Source organism: Heptranchias perlo, chromosome 19 (assembly GCF_035084215.1).
Source record: "Heptranchias perlo isolate sHepPer1 chromosome 19, sHepPer1.hap1, whole genome shotgun sequence".
In the NCBI taxonomy this organism is placed as follows: domain Eukaryota; kingdom Metazoa; phylum Chordata; class Chondrichthyes; order Hexanchiformes; family Hexanchidae; genus Heptranchias; species Heptranchias perlo.
In genome coordinates, this window is record NC_090343.1 from 571,409 (window position 1) to 591,047 (window position 19,639).

The 19,639-nt window shown below is 44.1% G+C and overlaps 1 protein-coding gene across 2 annotated transcripts in view; it reads right to left on the bottom strand.

The window, feature by feature from the left end:
* The window catches only part of fer1l4 (fer-1 like family member 4), a 320,348-nt gene that overhangs the window by 144,479 nt on the left and 156,230 nt on the right, over window positions 1-19,639 (bottom strand). For both annotated transcript variants that reach the window (XM_068000123.1, XM_068000124.1), the window contains 2 exons: window positions 4,734-4,773; window positions 2,790-2,896 (listed from right to left, as the gene is read on the bottom strand). In XM_068000123.1, the coding sequence (XP_067856224.1) occupies window positions 2,790-2,896; window positions 4,734-4,773 (147 nt within the window). The remainder of the gene's footprint in view (window positions 1-2,789; window positions 2,897-4,733; window positions 4,774-19,639) is intronic.

The window sequence follows — 19,639 nt, forward strand, 5'->3', positions numbered from 1 at the left end:
CTGATTTCTCTCTTAACTCTACTCCGGCAATCTCTATACTCTTCAAGGGATCCACTTGATCCCAGCTGCCTATGCATGTCATATGCCTCCTTCTTATTTTTGACTAGTGCCTCAATCTCCCGAGTCATCCAAGGTTCCCTACTTCTACCAGCCTTGCCCTTCACTTTATAAGGAATGTGCTTACACTGAGTTAGTTTATAACTTTCAAAAAATATATATTCCACTGAGGAAAAAAGGGTGTAAAAGAAATGACAGCCATCCATGGCTAAGTAAAGAAATTAAGGATAGTATCCGACTAAAAACAAGGACATATATGGTAGCCAAACTTAGTGGGAGGATAGAAGATTGGGAAGTCTTCAAAAGACAGCAAAAAGTAACGAAAGGATTGATTAAGAAAGGGAAGATAGATTATGAAAATAAATTAGCAAAAAATATAGAAACAGATAGCAAGAGTTTCTACAGTTATATAAAAAGAAAAAGGGTGGCTAAGGCAAACGTAGGTCCCTTAGAGGATGAGACCGAGAAATTAATGGTGGGAAACATGGAGATGGCAAAAATGCTGAACAAATATTTTGTTTCAGTCTTTACGGTAGAGGACACTAAGAATATCCCAACACTGGACAAACAGGGGGCTCGAGGTGGGGAGGAGCTAAATACGATTAAAATCACTAAGGAATTGGTACTCAGTAAATTAATGGGACTCAAGGCGGATAAATGCCTTGGACCTGATGGCTTACATCCGAGGGTCTTGAGGGAAGTGGCAGTAGGGATTGTGGATGCTTTGGTAATAATTTTCCAAAATTCTCTGGACTCAGCAAAGGTCCCGGCAGATTGGAAAACTGCTAATGTAACACCCTTATTTAAAAAGGGTAGCAGGCAGAAGGCTGGAAATTATAGATCAGTTACCCCAACATCTGTGGTGGGTAAAATTTTGGAGTCTATTATTAAGGAGACAGTAACGGAACATTTAGATAAACATAATTTAATAGGACAAAGTCAGCATGGCTTTACGAAGGGGAAGTCATGTCTGACAAATTTGCTTGAGTTCTTTGAGGACATAACGTACAGGGTGGATAAAGGGGAACCAGTGGACATAGTGTATTTAGACTTCCAGAAGGCATTCGACAAGGTGCCACATAAAAGATAAAGAATCACTGGATTGGGGGTAATATTCTGGCATGGGTGGAGGATTGGTTATCTAACAGGAAGCAGAGAGTTGGGATAAATGGTTCATTCTCGGACTGGCAACCAGTAGCCAGTGGTGTTCCGCAGGGGTCGGTGCTGGGTCCCCAACTCTTTACAATCTATATTAACGATTTGGAGGAGGGGACCGAGTGTAACATATCAAAGTTTGCAGATGATACAAAGATGGGAGGGAAAGTAGAGAGTGAGGAGGACATAAAAAACGGACAAGGGGATATAGACAGGCTGGGTGAGTGGGCGGAGATTTGGCAGATGCAATACAATATTGGAAAATGTGAGGTTATGCACTTTGGCAGGAAAAATCAGAGAGCAAGTTATTATCTTAATGGCGAGAAACTGGAAAGTACTGCAGTACAAAGGGATCTGGGGGTCCTCGTGCAAGAAAATCAAAAAGTTAGTATGCAGGTGCAGCAGGTAATCAAGAAGGCCAACGGAATGTTGGCTTTTATTGCTAGGGGGATAGAATATAAAAACAGGGAGGTATTGCTGCAGTTATATAAGGTATTGGTGAGACCGCACCTGGAATACTGCATACAGTTTTGGTGTCCATACTCAAGAAAAGACATACTTGCTCTTGAGGCAGTACAAAGAAGGTTCACTTGGTTAATCCCAGGGATGAGGGGGTGGACATATGAGAGGTTGAGTAGATTGGGACTCTACTCATTGGAGTTCAGAAGAATGAGAGGCGATCTTATTGAAACATATAAGATTGTGAAGGGGCTTGATCGGGTGGATGCGGTAAGGATGTTCCCAAGGATGGGTGAAACTAGAACTAGGGGGCATAATCTTAGAATAAGGGGCTGCTCTTTCAAAACTGAGATGAGGAGAAACTTCTTCACTCAGAGGGTAGTAGGTCTGTGGAATTTGCTGCCCCAGGAAGCTGTGGAAGCTACATCATTAAATAAATTCAAAACAGAAATAGACAGTTTCCTAGAAGTAAAGGGAATTAGGGGTTACGGGGAACGGGCAGGAAATTGGACATGAAGCTGAGTTTGGATCGGTCAAGGCCCTGTGGGTGGCGGAGAGGGCCCAGGGGCTGAGTGGCCGGGTCCTTCTCCTACTTCTTGTGTTCTTTAGATTTGAGGTTAGGATCAGATCAGCCATGATCTTATTGAATGGCGGAGCAGGCTCGAGGGGCCGATTGGCCTACTCCTGCTCCTATTTCTTATGTTCTTAACCATGCAGGTGCAGAGAGACTATGAGAATAACAAAGTTGAGGGGTGACCAAGAATATAAGTGGGGGAGTTCATAGAGGGTAAGATTGAGGGCAAACAGGAGGGCAGTGAAGTCAGGGGACAGGGGTAGGGGAGTTATAGAATGATACAGCACAGAAGGAGGCCATTTGGCCCATTGTGCCTGTGCCGGCTCTTTGAAAGAACTATCTTGAGGTGTAAGTTGAATTTACAGAAAATGAGAAGTCACTTGGTAATGATGATCTGCATGAGGCCGGTGGTGAAAACTGACTGACTCAATCCGTTGCAACTCTCCCTCAGGATAAAGTAACTCTAGTTGTTTCCCATTCGGAAAGAGAAAGCATGAGAGCAGAAAGTGTCAAAAAGAACGATGGACTGGTGAAGACAAGTTACCTGAAATGTTGCAATGGTTTTCCAGGCTCGTGTGGGCAGTTGCTCCTCCATCCCAATAACTTCCTCCTCTATGTCATCCATTGTTGGTGGATTCAATTGAGTAACATCTGCAAAAAGCAGATCGAGAGAGTGTGTCAGTCTTCTCATTTAATCTCTGACTCGAACTTTGTAACGATGGTTTCGACTTCATTTTCTTTTAAAAATGGAGCCACTGAGTTCATCAAGCCCATCCCTTCTGCAAAAAGCAAGTTATAAACACCAGCATAGACCTGTTGGGCCAAAAGGCCTGTTTCTGTGCTGTAAAATTCTATGTAATTCTATGATTTCTTCTAAATGATCTAAGTGTTAGCCATGGCTCAGTGGTAGCACTCTAATCTCAGAGTGGGAAGGTTGTGGGTTCAAGCCCCACTCCTGGATTTAAGTACATAATCTAGGTTGACACGGTACTGAGGGAGTGCTAGATTGTTGAAGGTGTTGTCTTTCTGATAAGATGTAAAACTGAAGCTCAATCTACCTGTTCAGGTGGATATAAAAGATCCCATGTCATTAGTTAAAAAAAGCAGGAGTTATCTTGGTGTCCTGGACAAACATTTCTCCCTCAACCAACAGCACCAATAAACAGATTAACTGGTCATTTATCGCAGTGGTTGTGGGATCTTGCTGTGTACCACCTAGTTTGCCCCATATGCAAATTGTTGAACATGAGCATTGGAAGCGCCAACTAAAGATTCCATGCAATTGAGTTCCTGTGAATTCACTCAGATTCAGACATGGTTAAAGGGTAGAAATCTGAATGCTATTGATGGCCTGATGTAGGAGATGCTGCCGAGTATAATCCTAAACCAGGCAGAACATAAGGTCCCAGGCTTGATTCCTAGTCTGTGCTGAGTTAATTTATTTCAGTGGAGTAATAGGGCTGACATCAGGGTTTCTGTTGCTGTGTTACTGATTGCCCAGTGACCCCTGTGTATGGATGTTGAGTGGAGACAGGGTTGAGTTCAGCTGTGATGCTCCCTGTAGTTAAATAGCCTGTTGACACTCTCGGTCTAGGTTCACACATAAAGAATGCTTAGTTAGGTGAAGTATTGACACCAGTGGAATTGTAGTCTAACAGGAGTCAGCACTCATAGGAAAGGTGGAAAGAAATTGAAAGAAAGAACAAAAATTGGAAGGAGAATTGGTGCCATAAGAAAGGTGAAGAGCCCAGGTTTTCTCTGTCTTAATGCTGTGTCACGCCAGCAACATATTCAAGGTGAAATTAATTTTTTTCTGACATGAATGACTTGCATTGACAAGCAGAGGGATATAAAAGTTTTGCACACTTTGCACTAACCACAATCTCTGCTCCTCCTCCATCCAATTTTCTTCCCTCCCTACCTGAAGCCATTGACTCAATCACTCCTCTGGCACTCCATCCAATTGCCCATTTCTCATCAGTGAGCACAGACAATAATGAGCCGATTTCCCAGATGCGTAAGGTTGTGGCACAGTCTTGCTCATCACAGTGTAGCGGGAAATTACAGGCACACTCAGCACAGTGTCCTGTCCAATCAATTCAGGAGCAGGAACCCTGGCCAATTCTCCCCTCACTAACTTAGGGTATATAAAAAGATTTGAATGAGAAAAGGCCACTGAGTTTATGAAGCCCATCCCTTCCACAGTTCATACGCAAATCCACTTCAATGGCTAACACTCCACCTGAGATCTCAATACTTTCTTCTTAGCCCACATATAAAACAACAGATGTATTAATACTGCTATAACCATAGAATCATAGAAAGTTACGGCACAGAAGGAGGACATTCGGCCCATCGTGTCTGTGCCGGGACCATCAATCCTATTTCTCCACAAGTATTGATCCGAATTCTTTAGAAAGATTGTCAGCTCAGTCACAGCAGCCCATTTAAAGACTGAGACCCATGTGAGTCCTTCACCAATACTTGCCTGGTTCATTAGCTTCTTCTTCTTCATCATATTCTTTGCCCTGAAAAACAGAGAAATGACTGATTTTGTTCTGTTCATGTATTTGTCTCCATATCTTTCTGCAATCTCGGAAATGTAGACATTCTCCCCCAATCTGTATTGTATTTTTTAATTTATATTTTATGAAGAATTTTTGTGCATCAGGCTAGGGGAAGCCAGTCTTCTCTGGTTGCATTCAGCACAGACAGCTGTAGAGTAAAGCTCCCTCTACCCTGCCCCGACAATGTGCCTCATGCCAAGCTCAGAAACCCCCTTTCCCTCCCCCCTCGCTATCTCTCCCCGCTCCTTCCTCCCCCCCACACTTTGATATTTCCATTTCCCACAGCCTTTATGGCCTCTCTGAATGAGATTTCATACAAGTCATTTCAGCACAAAAGAAGGCTATTTGCCAATTATGCCAGCCCAAATAGTGGCCACATACTCTTAATTCTATTTCCTCCTAATTCTCCATATTTAGTGCTAGTAAGTATAAAATTCTACGCGGTTTTATGATCTGGACCAAGCCACACCAGGAGCTGGATTGAGATTTGCCAAACTCATTTCACACCAAATCCTGACAGTTGGGGATGCAGCCGACAGGTTTCGGATTACCGACATTCCTTCTAAAGCCAGCCATGTTTATATCGTGAAGAAGAACATGTTTATATCGTGCCTTTAACATAGAAAAAATGCCCCAAGGTGCTTCACAGAAGCATAATGGAAAAATAGACCAAAGGAGGACTGACCAAAAGTTTGGTGAAAGAGGTGATTTTAAACAGGGTCTTAAAGGAGGTGTTTGAGAGGTGGAAGGGTTTAAGGATGGAAATCCAGAGCATGGCCTAGAAGAGACTAAGGCCACAGCCATTAATAGTGGAGCAAAGGGAAGGGGATGTACAGGAGGCTGGAGATAAAGGGATAGAGAGTTCGGGGAGGCGTTTGTAGGACTGGAGGAGGTTATAGAGATAGAGAAGAGCGCAGGGGTTTTCTGAGGAGTGGGATGATGATGACAGTTTTGGAAGGAAGGTAGGCAATGTCTGAGGAAAGGAAACAACTTACAATGTCAGCTAGCATGTGGAACAGGAAACGGAACTTGAGTAACCAGCAGTTTAATGGGAATGTGGTTAAGGGAGTAGGAGCCAGGTCTCATGGAGGAGATGAACTTACAGAGGGCATGAGGGGAGTTGGAGAAGAAACTAGAAAGAGAAAGTCAGGGGTTCAGGGCTAGGGTTGGGGAATTAGGGAGAGGTTTGGCTTGGTGGGAAAGGAGAAGGAAATAAGCAGCTGAACAGATGATCTCCACCTTGGTGATGAAAAAATCCACAAGCTTCTCGCACTTGGTGTTAGAGGTGAGGAAGGAAGGGGAAGGTGAGACAGGTTTTAGGAAATGGTTGGAAGTGAGAAAAGAAGCCAGGGTTATCTTTACCTTGCAGATGATCCGAGAGTAATGGCCACATTTGATAAAGGAGAGTAAGGCCCGGTAGAGATTGATATGGTCCAGCCAAATCTGGGAATGGATGGTTAACATGGTTAAGCCAGATGTGTGCCAGGTATGCTCATGTTTTGCACCTGGTAGGCTTGAGGGAGGGTGAGAATGACTGGAGTGGGAAACAGTGAAGGTTTTGGTGAGGAAACGTGCATTGAAGGTATTGGTGAGGAAACGTGCATTGAAGGTATAGGTGAGGAAACGTGCATTGAAGGTATTGGTGAGGAAACGTGCATTGAGGGTATTGGTGAGGAAACGTGCATTGAGGGTATTGGTGAGGAAACGTGCATTGAAGGTATTGGTGAGGAAACGTGCATTGAGGGTATTGGTGAGGAAACGTGCATTGAGGGTATTGGTGAGGAAACGTGCATTGAAGGTATTGGTGAGGAAACGTGCATTGAGGGTATTGGTGAGGAAATGGTTGAGCAAATCAACAAGTGCAGTGGTATTGTAGCGAATGGAAGACTAGAGATTAGGCAGTTGCGAGTTTGAAAGTACTGTTGTAAGCGACTTGGAGGAGATGTAGAAGGAAATGGGGTTGGAAGTGAGGGATGAGGGTGAGGAAATTAAAGTAATTAATGTCGGTCGAGAAAAAGTACTGGAGAAACTAATGCGACTAAAAGTCGATAAATCCCCTGGACCTGACGGACTATATCCGAGGGTTCTAAAAAAGGCGGCTGCAGAGGTAGTGGATGCATTGGTTATCATCTTCCAAAATTCCCTAGATCCGTCGCCTTCGCCTCCATGCCCACTTCTTATAGAATCATAGAAAGGTTACAGCACAGAAGGAGGCCATTCGGCCCATCAAGTCTGTGCCAGCTCTATGCAAGAGCAATCCAACTAGTCTCACTCCCCCACCCTTTCCCTGTAGCCCAGCAAATTTTTTCCTTTCAAGTATTTATCCAGTTCCCTTTTGAAGGCCATGATTGAATCTGCCTCCACCACCCCCTCGGGCAGTGCATTCCAGATCCTAACCACTCGCTGTGTAAAAAAGTTTTTCCTCATGTCACCTTTGGTTCTTTTGCCAATCACCTTAAATCTTTATCCTCTGGTTCTTGACCCTTCCGCCAATAGGAACAGTTTCTCTCTATCTACTTTGTCTAGACCCAACACGATTTTGAATACCTCTAGCAAATCCCCTCTCAACCGTCTCTGTTCCAAGGAGAACTATGTCCTCTGGTTCTTGACCCTTCCGCCAATGGGAACAGTTTCTCTCTATCTATTCTGTCTAGACTCTTCATGATTTTAAATACCTCTAGCAAATCTCCTCTCAATCTTCTCTGTTCCAAGGAGAACAACCCCAGCTTCTCCAGTCTATTCACGCAACTTAAGTCCCTCATCCCTGGAATCATTCGAGTAAATCTTTTCTGCACCCTCTTGAAGGCCTTCACATCTTTCCTAAAGTGTGGTGCCCAGAACTGGACACAATACTCCAGTTGCAGTTGAACCAGTGTTTTATAAAGTTTCATCATGACTTCCTCGGTTGTGTACTCTATGCCTCTATTTATAAAGCCTAGGATTCCGTATGCTTTTTTAACCGCTTTCTCAACCTACCCTGCCACCTTCACTGATTTGTGCACATATACCCACAGATCTCTCTGTTCCTGTACCCCTTTTACATAACATAGAAACATAGAAAATAGGAGCAAGAGTAGGCCATTCGGCCCTTCGGGCCTGCTCCGCCATTCAAAATGATCATGGCTGATCATCTAACTCAGTACCCTGTTCCCGCTTTTTCCCCATATCCCTTGATCCCTTTAGCATTAAGAAATATATCTATCTCCTTCTTGAATACATCTAATGACTTGGCCTCCACTGCCTTCTGTGGTAGAGAATTCCACAGGTTTACCACCCTCTAAGAGAAGAAATTTCTCCTCATCTTGGTTCTAAATGGCATACCCCATATCCTGAGACTGTGACCCCTGGTTCTGGACTCCCCAGCCATCGGGAACATCCTCCTGCATCTAGTCTTTTTTTTATTAATTCACGGGATGTGGGCGTCACTCCTGAGGCCGGCATTTATTGCCCATCCCTAATTGCCCTTCAGAAGGTGGTGGTGAGCCGCCTTCTTGAACCGCTGCAGTCCGTGTGGTGAAGGTTCTCCCACAGTGCTGTTAGGAAGGGAGTTTCAGGATTTTGACCCAGCGACGATGAAGGAACGGCGATATATTTCCAAGTCGGGATGGTGTGTGACTTGGAGGGGAACGTGCAGGTAGCGTTGTTCCAATGTGCCTGCTGCCCTTGTCCTTCCAGGTGGTAGAGGTCGTGGGTTTGGGAGGTGCTGTCGAAGAAGCAGTCTAGTCCTGTTAGAATCTTATATGTTTCGATGAGATCACCTCTCATTCTTCTAAACTCTGGTGAATATAGGCCTGGTCGACCCAGTCTGGTAAACCTTTGTTGCATTCCCTCCATGGCAAGGACATCCTTCCTCAGATAAGGAGACCAAAACTGCGCACAATACTCCAGATGTGGTCTCACCAAGGCTCTGTATAACTGCAGCAAGACATCCCTGCTCCTGTACTCAAATCCTCTTGCAGTGAAGGCCAACATACCATTCGCCTTCCTAACTGCTTGCTGCACCAGAATGTTCGCTTTCAGCGACTGGTGTACAAGGACACCCAGGTCTCGTTGTACCTCCCCTTTTCCCAATCGATCACCATTCAGATAATAATCTGCCTTTCTGTTTTTACAACCGAAGTGGATAACCTCACATTTATCCACGTTATACTGCATCTGCCATGTCTTGCCCACTCACCCAACTTGTCTAAATCACATTGGAGCCTCTTTGCATCCTCCTCACAGCTCACATTCCACCCCAGCTTTGTGTCGTCTGCAAACTTGGAAATGGTACATTTATATAAAAAGAAAAAGGGTGGCTAAGGCAAACGTAGGTCCCTTAGAGGATGAGACCGGGAAATTAATGGTGGGAAACATGGAGATGGCAAAAATGCTGAACAAATATTTTGTTTCAGTCTTTACGGTAGAGGACACTAAGAATATCCCAACACTGGACAAACAGGGGGCTCGAGGTGGGGAGGAGCTAAATATGATTAAAATCACTAAGGAATTGGTACTCAGTAAATTAATGGGACTCAAGGCGGATAAATGCCTTGGACCTGATGGCTTACATCCTAGGGTCTTGAGGGAAGTGGCAGTAGGGATTGTGGATGCTTTGGTATTAATTTTCCAAAATTCTCTGGACTCGGCAAAGGTCCCGGCAGATTGGAAAACTGCTAATGTAACACCCTTATTTAAAAAGGGTAGTAGGCAGAAGGCTGGAAATTATAGACCAGTTAGCCTAACATCTGTGGTGGGTAAAATTTTGGAGTGTATTATTAAGGAGACAGTAGCAGAACATTTAGATAAACATAATTTAATAGGACAAAGTCAGCATGGCTTTACGAAGGGGAAGTCATGTCTGACAAATTTGCTTGAGTTCTTTGAGGACATAACGTACAGGGTGGATGAAGGGGAACCAGTGGACGTAGTGTATTTAAATTTCCAGAAGGCATTCGACAAGGTGCCACATAAAAGTTTATTGCTCAAGATAAAGAATCACTGGATTGGGGGTAATATTCTGGCATGGGTGGAGGATTGGTTATCAAACAGGAAGCAGAGAGTTGGGATAAATGGTTCATTCTCGGACTGGCAACCTGTAGCCAGTGGTGTTCCGCAGGGGTCGGTGCTGGGTCCCCAACTCTTTACAATCTATATTAACGATTTGGAGGAGGGGACCGAGTGTAACATATCAAAGTTTGCAGATGATACAAAGATGAGAGGGAAAGTAGAGAGTGAGGAGGACATAAAAACCTACAAGGGGATATAGACAGGCTGGGTGAGTGGGCGGAGATTTGGCAGATGCAATACAATATTGGAAAATGTGAGGTTATGCACTTTGGCAGGAAAAATCAGAGAGCAAGTTATTATCTTAATGGCAAGAAACTGGAAAGTACTGCAGTACAAAGGGATCTGGGGGTCCTCGTGCAAGAAAATCAAAACGTTAGTATGCAGGTGCAGCAGGTGATCAAGAAGGCCAACGGAATGTTGGCTTTTATTACTAGGGGGATAGAATATAAAAACAGGGAGGTATTGCTGCAGTTATATAAGGTATTGGTGAGACCGCACCTGGAATACTGCATACAGTTTTGGTGTCCACACTTAAGAAAGGACATACTTGCTCTCGAGGCAGTACAAAGAAGGTTCACTCGGTTAATCCCGGGGATGAGGGGGTGGACATATGAGGAGAGGTTGAGTAGATTGGGACTCTACTCATTGGAGTTCAGAAGAATGAGAGGCGATCTTATTGAAACATATAAGATTGTGAAGGGGCTTGATCGGGTGGATGCGGTAAGGATGTTCCCAAGGATGGGTGAATCTAGAACTAGGGGGCATAATCTTAGAATAAGGGGCTGCTCTTTCAAAACTGAGATGAGGAGAAACTTCTTCACTCAGAGGGTAGTAGGTCTGTGGAATTTGCTGCCCCAGGAAGCTGTGGAAGCTACATCATTAAATAAATTTAAAACAGAAATAGACAGTTTCCTAGAAGTAAAGGGAATTAGGGATTACAGGGAGCAGGCAAGAAATTGGACATGAATTTAGATTTGACGTTATGATCAGATCAGCCATGATCTTATTGAATGGCGGAGCAGGCTCGAGGGGCCGATTGGCCTACTCCTGCTCCTATTTCTTATGTTCTTATGTTCTTCGTTCCCTCATCCACATCATTGATATATATTGTGAATAGCTGGGGCCCAAGCACTGATCCCTGTGGTACCCCACTAGTCACTGCCTGCCACCCGGAAAAAGACCCGTTTATTCCTACTCTCTGTTTCCTATCTGTCAACCAATTCTCAATCCATGCCAGTATATTCCCCCCCAATCCCATGTGCCTTAATTTTGTACACTAACCTCTTGTGTGGATCTTATCAAAAGCCTTCTGAAAATCCAAACACACCACATCCACTGGTTCTCCCCTACCTATTCTACTAGTTACATCCTCAAAAAACTCCAGTAGATTTGTTAATTTCCCTTTCATAAACCCATGCTGACTTTGTCCAATCCCGTTAATGCCTTCCAAGTGTTCTGTTATCACATCTTTTATAATAGACTCTAGCATTTTCCCCACTACTGATGTTTGGCTAACCGGTCTGTAATTCCCTGTTTTTTCTCTCCCTCCTTTTTTAAATAGTGGGGTTACATTTGCCACCCTCCAATCTGTAGGAACTGTTCCAGAGTCGAAAGACTTTTGGAAGATGATCACCAATGCATCCACTATTTCCACAGCCTCTTCCTTTAGTACTCTGGGATGTAGATTATCAGGCCCTGGGGATTTGTCAGCCTTTAGCCCCATTAATTTCCCGAGCACTATTTTTTATTACTAATACTGATTTCCTTCAGTTCCTCCCCTCACTAGATCCTTGGTTCCCTAACATTTCTGGCAGGTTATTTGTGTTCTCCTTTGTGAAGACAGAACCAAAGTATGTGTTTAATTGTTCTGCCATTTCTTTGTTCCCCATTATAACTTCCCCCATTTCTGACTGTAAGGGACCTACATTTGTCTTCATTAATCTCTTTCTCGACATATTTATAGAAGCTTTTACAGTCAGTTTTTATGTTCTCTGCTAGTTTACTCTCATACTCTATTTTTCCCCTCTTAATCAATCTCTTTGTCCTCCTTTGCTGAATTCTGAACTGCTCCCAATACTCAGGCTTGCTGCTTTTTCTAGCAATTTTATATGTCTCCTCTTTGGATCTAATACTATCCCTAATTTCTTTTGTAAGCCACGGTTGAGCCACCTTTCCTGTTTTATTTTTGCGCCAGACAGGAATGAATAATTGTTGTAATTCCTGCACACATTCTTTAAATATTAGCCATTGCCTATCCACCGTCATCCCTTTTAGTAAAGTTCCCCAATCTATCATCGCCAACTCGCACCTCATACTTTCATAATTTCCTTTATTTAGATTCAGGACTCCATCTTAATGAAGAATTCCATCATGTTATGGTCACTCTTCCCTAAGGGACACCACACAACAAGATTGTTAATTAATCCTTTCTATAAGACCATAAGAGATAGGAGCAGGAGGTGGCCATTCGGCCCCTCGAGCCTGCTCCGCCATTCAATGAAATCATGGCTGATCTGATTTTTACCTCAACTCCACTTTTCCGCCTTTTCCCCATATCCTTTGACTCTCTTGCTGATCAAAAATGTGTCTAACTCAGCCTTGAATGTATTCAATGACTCAGCCTCCACAGCTTTTTGGGATAAAGAATTTCAAAGAATCACGACCCTCTGGGAGAAGAAATTCCTCCTCATTTCCGTCTTAAACGGGCGACCCCTTATTCTGAGACTATGCCCCCTAGTTTTAGATTCCCCTATGAGGGGTAACATCCTCTCAGCATCTACCCAATCGAGTCCCCTCAGAGTCTTGTATGTTTCTCATTGCACAATACCCAGTCTAGGATCGCCTGTTCTCTAGTTGGTTCCTCAACGTATTGGTCTAGAAAACAATCACATACACACTCCAGGCATTCCTCCCCCACAGTATTATTGCTAATTTAGTTTGACCAATCTATATGTATATTGAAGTCATCCATGATTATTGTTGTACCCTTCTTGCATGCATCTCTAATTTTCTGTTTCGTGCCGTCCCCTACATCTCCACTTCTGTTTGGGGGCCTATAGACAACCCCCACCAACGTTTTCTGCCCCTTGGTGTTTCTTAGCTCCACCCATACAGATTCTCATCGTGATTTTCCGAGCCAATATCCTTCCTCACTATTGCATTGATTTCCTCTTTAACTAACAACGCTACCCCACCTCCTTTCCCTTTTTGCCTGTCCTTCCTAAATATTGAATACCCCTGGATATTCAGTTCCCATCCTTGGTCACCCTGCAGCCATGTCTCCGTAATCGCAACGATATCATAACCGTTAATATCTATCTGCGCTGTTAATTCATCTACCTTATTGCGAATGCTCCGCGCATTAAGACACAATGCCTTTAGACTTGTCTTTTTAAGATTGCTAGTCATCTTAGTTTAATTTTGCACTCTGGCCCTATTTGTTTTTCGCCCTTGTTTTCTCTGCCTTCCACTATTGCTTCTTCCCTTTCTGTCTTTTGTTTCTATCCTTTTTTCCCCATCCTCTGTCTCCCTGCTCAGGTTCCCATCCCCCTGCCATTCTAGTTTAAACCTTCCCCAAGACAATTTTAGAGTTGTGCCCTCTAGTTTATATTGCCTCTCCTCAATCTTCCAACCGAAATGTATCACTTCGCATTTCATCCGCCCATTCCACCAGCCTGTCTATATCCTCTTGAAGTCTATCACTATCCTCCTCACTGTTCACTACCCTTCCAAGTTTTGTGTCTTCTGCAAATTTTGAAACTGTACCCTGTACACCCAAGTCCAAGTCATTAATATATATCAAGAAAAGCAGTGGTCTTAGTACCGACCTCTGGGGAACACCACTGTACACCTCCCTCCAGTCCCAAAAACAACCGTTCACCTCTACTCTCTGCTTCCTGTTACTTAGCCAATTTTATATCCATGCTGCTACTGCCCCATTTATTCCATGGGTTTCAATCTTGATGACAGGCCTATTATGCGGCACTTTATCAAACGCCTTTTGAAAGTCCATATACACCACATCAACCCCATTGCCCTCATCGACCCTCTTTGTTACCTCATCAAAAAACTCTATCAAGTTAGTTGAACACAATTTGCAATGAACAAATCCGTGCTGGCTTTCCCCAATCAATTCACACTTGTCCAAGAGACTGCTAATTCAGTTCCGGATTATCGTTTCTAGAAGTTTCCCCACCACCGAGGTTAAACTGACTGGCCTGTAGTTTCTGGGTTTATCCTTACACCCTTTTTTGAACAAGCGTGTAACATTTGCAATTCTCCTGACCTCTGGCACCACCCCCATATCTAAGGATGTTTGGAACATTATGACCAGTACCTCAGCAACCTGGGATGCATCCCATCCAGACCAGGTAACTTATCTACTTTAAGTACAGCCAGCCTTTTTAGTACCTCTTCTTTATCAATTTTTAGCCCATCCAGTAGCTCAACTACATCTTCCGTTACTGAGACTTCAGCAGTATCTTCTTCCTTGGTAAAGACAGATGCAAAGTACTCATTTAGTACCTCAGCCATCCCCTCTGCCTCCATGTGTAGATCTCCTTTTTGCTCCCTAATCAGCCCCACCCCCTCTTCTTACTACCCGTTTACTGTTTACATGCCCGTGGAAGACTTTTGGACTCCCTTTTATGTTGGCCGCCAGTGTATTCTCATACTCTCTCTTTGCCCCTCTTATTTCCTTTTTCATTTCCCCTCTGAACTTTCTATATTCTGCCTGGTTCTCACTTGTGTTATCAACCTGACATCTGTCATACGCCCCTTTTTTCTGCTTCATCTTACTCTCTATCTCTTTTGTCATCCAGGGAGCTCTGGTTTTGGTTGCCCTACCTTTCTCCCTCGTGGGAATGTACCCAGACTGTACCCGAACCATCTGCTCCTTAAAGGGCCGCCCACTGTTCAATTACAGTTTTGCCTGCCAATCTTTGATTCCAATTTACCCGGGCCAGATCTGTTCTCATCCCATTGAAATTGGCCCTCTTCCAATTGAATATTTTTACTGTAGAGTGGTCCATGTCCTTTTCCATAGCTATTCTAAACCTTATGATACTATGATCGCTGTTCCCTAAATGCTCCCCCACTGACAGTTGCTCCACTTGGCTTGCCTCATTCCCCAGAACCAAGTCCAGCAATGCCTCCTTCCTCGTTAGATCAGAAACATACTGTTCAAGAAAGTTCTCCTGAACACACTTCAAAAATTTCTCCCCTTCTTTTCCCCTTATATTATTACTATCCCAGTCTATATTAGAGTAATTGAAGACCCCGTTATCACAACTCTTTGGCCAGGAGTCCTCCCCCCGCACAGGGGACCCTTTCTCCCGTCTTCAAAAATTCTCGTTCCACCTAGGCGCTCCCTTTCATTGCGAACTGCCAGAGTGACATCGGCCGTCTCAATTTCTCTACTTCCCTCACTCACTCTAACCTCCCTCCCTCTGAACTCGCAGCACTCTAGTCTCTCAGGTCCAACCCTGACATTGTCATTAAACCTGCTGACAAGGACGACGCTGTTGTTGCGTGGAGAACAGACCTCTATCTTGCAGAGGCTGAATGCCAACTTTAAAACACCTCCTCCTATCTCCCCCTGGACCGTGGTCCCACCACCAAACATCAAGCCATAGTATCTGACCTCATCTCCTCTGGAGATCATCCCCCCATGGCCTCCAACCTCATAGACCCCCAACCCCGCACAGCCCGCTTCCATCTCCTTCCCAAGATTCACAAACAGGACAGCCCTGGGAGACCCATCGTTTCCGCCTGTTCTTGCCTCATGGAACTTATTTCCTCCTACCTTGACTCTATTTTTTCTCCCCTTGTCCAGTCTCTTCCAACCTACATCCACGACTCTTCCGACACCCTCTGCCACTTTAACAGTTTCCAGTTCCCCGGCCCTAACCGTCTCCTTTTCACCATGGATGTTGTATTAGGTCCCTCTACACCTCCATCTCCCACCAGGACGTCCTGTGGGCCCTCCGCTTCTTCCTTGAATAGAGGCCCAACCAGTCCCCATCCACCATCACCCTCCTCTGCCTGGCTGAACTTGTTCTTATATTGAACAGCTTCTCCTTTGACTCCACTCACTTCCTCCAAATAAATGGTGTCGCTATGGGTTTTTGTGGGATTCGTGGAACATTCCTTGTTCCAGTCCTACTCAGGTCCCCTCCCTCACCTCTTTTTCTGGTACACTGATGACTGTATCGGGGCCGCTTCCTGCTCTCGCCCTGAACTGGAAACTTTCATCAACTTTGCTTCCAATTTCCACCCTTCCCTCGCCTTCACATGGTCCATCTCTGACTCTTCCCTTCCCTTCTTCGACTTCTCTCTCTCCATTTCTGGGCTGTCAACCAATATCTATTATAAGCCCACCGACTCCCACAGCTACCTTGACTACACTTCCTCTCACCCCGCTTCCTGTAAGGACTCTATTCCCTTTTCCCAGTTTCTCCGTCTCATCTGTTCTGACGATGCCACCTTCCACACCAGTGCTTCTGATATCACTTCCTTTTTCCTCAACCGAGGATTCCCCTCCACTGTAGTTGACAGGGCCCTCGACCATGTCCGTCCTACTTCCCACACTTCTGCCCTCACCCCTTCCCTTCCCTCCCAGAACCATGATAGAGTCCCCCTTGTCCTCACCTTCCACCCCACCAGCCTCCACATTCAACACATCCTTCACCATTTCCACCATCTCCAGCGCGATCCCACCACAAAACACATGTTCCTCTCTCCTCCCCTTTCAGCATTCTGAAGGGACCGTTCCCTCCGCGACACCCTGGCCCACTCTTCCATCACCCCCAACACCCGCTCTCCCCCCCCATGGCACCTTCCCTTCTGAGCACAGGAGATGCAACACCTGCCTTTTCACCTCCTCCCTACAGTTAGCCTGACATCGGTCATCAGGAAAATGCTGGAATCCGTTATTAAGGAAGTGGTAACAGGGCACCTAGAAAATCATAATATGATTAGGCAGAGTGGACATGGTTTAATGAAAGGGAAATTGTGTTTGACAAATTTATTAGAGTTTTTTGAGGATGTAACTAGCAGGGTAGATAAAGGGGAACCAGTGGATGTAGTATATTTGGATTTCAAAAGGCATTCGATAAGGTGCCACATAAAATATGAACATACGAACATACATACGATCAAACGAATTAAGAGCAGGAGTAGGCCATTCGGCCCCTCAAGCCTGCTCTGCCATTTGATAAGATCATGGCTGATCTAATTGTGACCTCAACCCTACTTTCCCATCTACCTACTATAACTTTTGACTCCCTTGTTAATCAGGAATCTATCTAACTCAGCCTCAAAAACAGTCAATGACCCTGCCTCCACCGCTCTCTGGGGAAGGGAGTTCCACAGACTCACGACCCTCTGAGAGAAAAAAATTCTCCTCATCTCCGTCTTAAATGGGAGACCCCTTATTTTTAAACTGTGGCCCCTAGTTCTAGTCTCTCCCACAAGGGGAAACATCCTCACAGCATCTACTCCTGCAAGACCACTCAGGATCTTATATGTTTCAATAAGATTACCTCTCATTCTTCTAAACTCCAGTATATACAGGCCCAACTTGTCCAACCTTTCCTCATAAGATAACCCCCTCATCCCAGGAATCAGTCGAGTGAACCTTCTCTGAACTGCCTCTAAAGCAATTATGTCCTTTCTTAAATAAGGAGACCAAAACTGCACACAGTATTCTAGATGTGGTCTCACCAATGCCCTGTACAACTGTAGCAAAACATCTCTACTTTTATATTCCATTCCCCTTGCAATAAATGACAACGTTCCATTTGCCTTCCTAATCACTATTTTCCAATCTGATGGGACCCTTCCAGAATCTAGGGAATTTTGGAAAATTAATACCAATGTATCTACTATCTCTGCAGCCTCTTCTTTTAAGACCCTAGGATGAAGTCCGTCAGGACCTGGGGACTTGTCAGCTTTTAGTTCTAATAATTTTTTCAAAACCCTTTCCCTGGTGATTGTAAATGTTTTAAGTTCCTCCTTCCCTTTCACCTCTTGATTCACAATTATTTCTGGCATGTTATTTGTATCCTCTACAGTGAAGACGGACGTAAAATATCTGTTCAATTCACCTGCCATTTCCTTATTTTCCATTATTAATTCCCCAGACTCACTCTCTAGAGGACCAACGCTCACTTTACTTACTCTTTTCCTTTTTAAATACCTGTAGAAACTCTTACTATCTGTTTTTATATTTCTAGCTAGCTTTCTCTCGTACTCTAATTTCTCCCTCCTTATTATTCTTTTGGTCATTCTTTGCTGTTTTTTTATATTCTGACCAATCTTCTGACCTGCCACTAAAGTTTGCGGAATTGTATGCTTTTTCTTTCAATTTGATACTATCTTTAACTTCCTTAGTTGGCCACGGATGGTTCGTCCTTCCCCGAGAGTCTTTCTTTCTCACTGGAATGTATCTTTGCTGAATGTTATGAAATATCTCATTAAATGTCTGCCACTACATCTCTTTGACATATCCCTTAACCTAAGCTCCCAGTTCACTTTAGCCAGCTCTGTCTTCATGCTCTCATAATTGCCCTAATTTAAGTTTAAAACACTAGTCTTAGACTTACTCTTCTCTCCCTCAAACAGAATGCAAAATTCAATCATATTGTGATCACTGCTACCTAGAGGCTCCTTTACAATGAGGTCATTAATTAATCCTGCCTCATTACACATTACCAGATCTAGAATAGCCTGCTCTCTGGTTGGCTCTAGAACGCGCTGCTCTAAGAAACTATCCAAAAGCACTCTATGAACTCATCTTCCAGGCTACCTTTGCCAATCAGATTTTTCCAATCTATATGTAGATTAAAATCACTCATGATTATCGCTGTTCCTTTCTCACAAGTCCCCATTATTTCTTCCTGTATACCCTGTCGTAAGTGTGGTTACTGTTAGGGGGCCTATAAACTAATCCCACAAGTGACTTCTTACCTTTACTATTTCCTATCTCTACCCAAACTGATTCTACATCTTGGTCTTTAGAACTAAGGTCATTTCTCTCTATTACACTCATGTCATCCTTAATTAACAGAGCGACCCCTCCACCTTTTCCTAGCTTCCTGTCCTTCCGAAATGTCAAGTACCTTTGAATATTCAGGTTCCAGCCTTTGTCATCTTGCAGTCATGTCTCTGTAATGGCTATCAGATCATACATATTTATTTCTATTTGAGCTGTCAATTCATCCATTTTGTTAAGAATGCTTTGGAGGAGAATGGGTAAGGGAGCTAAAATGAAGATTGAAAAACGGCAGGAATAGGGGAAGCCATCTCTGGGTGGGGCACATGGTTTGGGGTGGAGGGGGGAGTAGACAACAAGGATTTTAAAGGAGACAAGAGGGGTGAAATGTTGAGATGGTTGAAGGAGGAAAAGGTGCCAGAGGGGTAATACCTCCCTTTCTTCTTTTAAGCCCCTGAAACTCACCTTTTTGACCAAGCTTTTGGTCTCTCTTTTAATATTTTCTTCCTTGACTCGGCATCCATTGTTTTCATTACACCTTTGTGAAGTGCCTTTGGACGATTTTCTATATTAAAGGTGCTTTATAAATGCAAGTTGTTGTTGTGGGGGAGACGCCGAGGGATGATTTGGTTATAATGGCCACACTGCCACTTAAGCAGTTGGGGCAGAACAGGTGGTGGAAAGTATAGCCAATTGGGGAGGTTTTGGAAAGGGGCAAGTTGACACCATTCGTGAGCCCAGTCAACGTCAGGATGTCAATCCAATGGCCCAACAATAGGGTTGTGG